The following is a 3,923-nucleotide window of genomic DNA, read 5'->3' as shown; positions in this document are numbered from 1 at the left end:
TGATAATTTTGCAAAAAATTATCATTTTAGTCGTTATATCTTTAGAAAACTTTATATATAATAAGGTTGTTTCGTAGTCAATCCCTAATAATTTCGGAGTAAAAAGAAACACAAAATCACAGGTGGACTGGAGAGGAAATCACAGATGAACTAAGTTCATCTGCGATTTTAGTTTGATATGGGATATTTATACGAAAAAAAAAATCAAAAAAACTAAAAAAGAACTCATCTGCAAACATATAAGTCGCTGAAGCACAGTTGTGTTTTAAAGACATATACGTTCGCAGATGGCTTGCTAAATTCGCAGATAGGCTTAATCCATCTGCAATTTTGATGGCTAAATTTGTAATATTGGTTTTATTTAGCTATTTTCCACAAAGTAATTAAGATATTTTACTATATTTGCAATTTTTTCTTTATAATAAGTTAACCATGCGACTCCTAGTAGTTTAAGAAAACAATTAATAAAAAATTAAATCAAATCAACCAACTATAATCAAAATAATGCTAATTCCTAACTACACTTTCAAAACACATAACTAAAAAAATGCCCAAAATTAAGAAAAATAGTCTCAAAATGGCATCTCTACAAAACTCAAAAGCCTAAGAAAGTATGTCGTCATTAAATTCAAATTGAAAAACAGAAGCAAACCAAACAATCATTATTCAACAAGAAAATCAAAACCACTGAAGAAAAGTCGCCAAAACTCTTTTTTTTTAACTGAACTATTATATACTGTATAATAAAATAATTAGGAATACAATTGTCCAAAAAAATGTCTATATTTACCATATCTACCTATCAAAATACCTCATCATGTTGCTTAATGCTGATTCACAAATGACCAAATAATAATCTTTTTCACTCTGATTGCATTTTCTTAATATCATGTTTTATCTGAAGAGCAGCCCTAACAACATCTCCCCTTGTAATAAGTCCAACCTATTTATCAAAATCACAACAAATAAATAAATAAATAAAGTCCTTCAATAAATATTTATTGTTTATAAAATCTCACCAGTTTCCCATTATCATCGACTACTGGCAGCCTACGGTATTTTGTTTCAAGCAACAACCTATTTTTATAAAAATCATTATAGTTAAAATAAAAAAAATAAAAAAAATAAATACCAAATTTAATTGGAAAGAAAAATTAAGAGTGATTAATACCTTACAGCTTCTTCAAGATTTGTGGTGTCATGAACTACAAGTGGAGCAGGTGTCATTAAATCTCCCACAACTTTTCCATCAGTTTTACCAAGTAGTTTTTGAATCTCATTGAATGTCTTTAAATAAAACAAATGTGTTATATTTTATATAATAAATCAAGAACAAAAATAAAACAAAAGTGTCATATGAATCTTGAAAATTAAGGATTTTTGACATACTTTCCAAGAACTATCCACATCAGGAAACAAGCTTGTGTCACTGTGACTACCACCTGAAAAACAAAAAAAAAAAAAAAGTTCAAACAAATCAAAATCATAAAACAAAAAATAAAAATATAAATCATCATTCACATGGATACTTAAAGTGGTTGAATGGGTAATGAGTATGTGTCTGTTTCTTTTCTAAACTAAACAAATCGTCTGAACGAGACTAAATGACCATTTTACCCTTATATTCTAGAAAACAAGTTTTAGGTTACTCATCGATTTTAATGCAAAAGGAGTTGGGGGAAAAAGAGGGGCAAATAGGTAAAAGGTCAAGTGTCTTAGTATATTAAACTTAGTTTTTTTTTGGCTTAACCCATTAAGTCAATATGTCCTGATTAAGTCAAGAAGAAACAGTCCTTAATAATAAAAATAGTACCTGATATTGAATCAAGTGCTAACAAGTCATAATCTGAAACGACACCAACCTGAAGACATTTAGAAAGAGAAAAAGTAATGATAAGTCAAGCTAAAAAAAAGATGGAGATATGAAGGACATGACATACCAAATTCCAATCAGCATCAACCACTGGAAAGCCTGTGATTCTTTTCTCCACAAGAATCTCTAATGCTGTTGATATAGAACATAAAAATGAGATGAAATGTTTAACCTGTAAATTTCCATAGCAAAACTTTGAAATTATCATTATGCATACCCTTATCAACTGTAGTTGTTGGTTCTACCACAAGTAAGTTGGCCTTTCTTGTCATAAAATCAGCAACTGTATATGTTCCATCTCTTGTCTGCAAATTGATGTAATGAAACATATCAAAGAAAGAATTATGTTGACGTGACATGTAGAACAAGTTTGTTAACTCTTCTCTTAACAGGCTAAAATCATCTCATCTACTAACAATCAGCCTACTAGTCTGTCATATAAAATAGCTAGTAAGATGCATGTTTATGGAGATGAAGTGTTAAAATATTAGGTATAGAAGTAACAAGCATATTCAAATTTACAGAAAACTTCAGCATCTAACATACTATTTAATCAAAGCTCTGTTATTTAGTTTTGAAGTGAAGAGCACCATTTAATCAAAGCTCTGTGATTTAGTTTTGAAGTGAGGATCCCTTGCTACAAATTCTAGAGCTGTAAAAGTTGCTTCACAACTGCTACAAATTCTAGGTGTTATAGGTTTGTAACCAATTTTGGTTCATTTTCGAGAATCATGTAAGCTTGTAATACATCTGGTTAAAGTTCCCTGTCGTTCACTATTACAGAGAAGATAATATCTCAAGTAAAAGCAAGAATGGCCAGCGTATTGCACAGAGACATGAAAGTAATGCGAAAACGATTGAAAAAGACTTTAATGAATGAAATCGCTCTTCATACAGACTCTATAGCACCTGACACAAATCATTCACTATAAAATAAAACAGAAACTACAAGTCACTTTTAATTTGCATATCAGATCTGAAAGGTAAAGCTGACAACGACATCACATTTACACATAAACAAATTCCGGGTAAAAAACTACAACAAACATCATCCTTACAGGCGTGGAATTAGTCTTATCAGCAGCGACAGAATGAATGGCAGCCAAACGGCTATGATCGCGATCGGAGAACCGTGGTAACGAACGAGTAGAGAGAAATTGCCGCACGCTAGTCTTTGAGGTTGTACACGGTATTCGACGACGATCTCCTGCAGCGGATACAACGCCGGAAATACAGCCCGCCGGTAGGATGATCGAGTCCATTAGAAATTTCGCGAATCAAAGAGAAATTGCGTGTGTAATTGTGTCACAGAGAGAGAGAGAGAGAGAGAGAGAGAGAGAGAGAGAGAGTCACATTATGTGCGCTGAAGGTGTGAAAGTAAAGTGGGGTTTGAACAGAGAATTGGATGCGTTTCCGTGGTGAAGGTGGACACCTATCGACAGTGAAAGCCTCCAATTAGGTCGCTGAAAATTCAAACCGCCAAACAACAAAAGTTTCTTTGGTTCATGATTATATCACAATATTATATATACAATCTGCAAAAGAACCACAAGAAAGAATAAAAATGTAAGAATTGTTGATCTTGTTTTAATGTAACAAGTTAGAAAAAATTGCAAGAATGGTTTGTGGTAAGTCAAAATTAAACTGTCCAAAAGTTTCATTTTCTTGCAATTTTGTTTTTTTATTTCATTTTTTTGTAAATTTATCCGATTTGGTTTGAATTTTTTTTTGTAAATACGATTTTGCTCCTTATTATTTTATTTTCTATTTTTTTATTACAATAAATAAAATAATTAAAAATAAACAAAAATAAAATACATCTCTCTCTCTCTCTCTCTCTCTCTCTCTCTCTCTCTCTCTCTCTCTCTCTCTCTCTCTCTCTCTCTCTCTCTCTCTCTCTCTCTCTCTCTCTCTCTCTCTCTCTCTCTCTCTCTCTCTCTGAGTTTGTCTTCGATAAACACCCAAGAACATAACCATAAATTCAAGAACATCTTCATGAACTCAAGAGCATCTTCCGCCACCTCCATCTCCATCTGCATATCTGGCATTG

The 3,923-nt window shown here is 32.1% G+C and overlaps 1 protein-coding gene across 1 annotated transcript; it reads right to left on the bottom strand.

Annotated features, from left to right (window-relative positions):
• Positions 1 to 688: 688 nt before the first annotated feature.
• LOC145074844 (CBS domain-containing protein CBSX1, chloroplastic-like) lies at positions 689 to 3,362 on the bottom strand. Its single transcript, XM_079021166.1, has 8 exons — positions 2,932 to 3,362; positions 2,091 to 2,178; positions 1,941 to 2,005; positions 1,814 to 1,862; positions 1,390 to 1,442; positions 1,172 to 1,287; positions 1,020 to 1,077; positions 689 to 943 (listed from the first exon to the last, which is right to left on the bottom strand). The coding sequence occupies exons 1-8, from the start codon at positions 3,133 to 3,135 to the stop codon at positions 863 to 865; spliced, it is 714 nt and encodes a 237-aa protein (XP_078877292.1). The 5' UTR covers positions 3,136 to 3,362; the 3' UTR covers positions 689 to 862.
• Positions 3,363 to 3,923: the final 561 nt, after the last annotated feature.

The sequence above is a fragment of the Lactuca serriola genome, chromosome 9 (assembly GCF_051521515.1).
Source record: "Lactuca serriola cultivar US96UC23 chromosome 9, Lser_US96UC23_V15, whole genome shotgun sequence".
Classification (NCBI taxonomy): Eukaryota; Viridiplantae; Streptophyta; class Magnoliopsida; order Asterales; family Asteraceae; genus Lactuca; species Lactuca serriola.
This window is presented reverse-complemented; position numbering and strand designations above follow the sequence as displayed.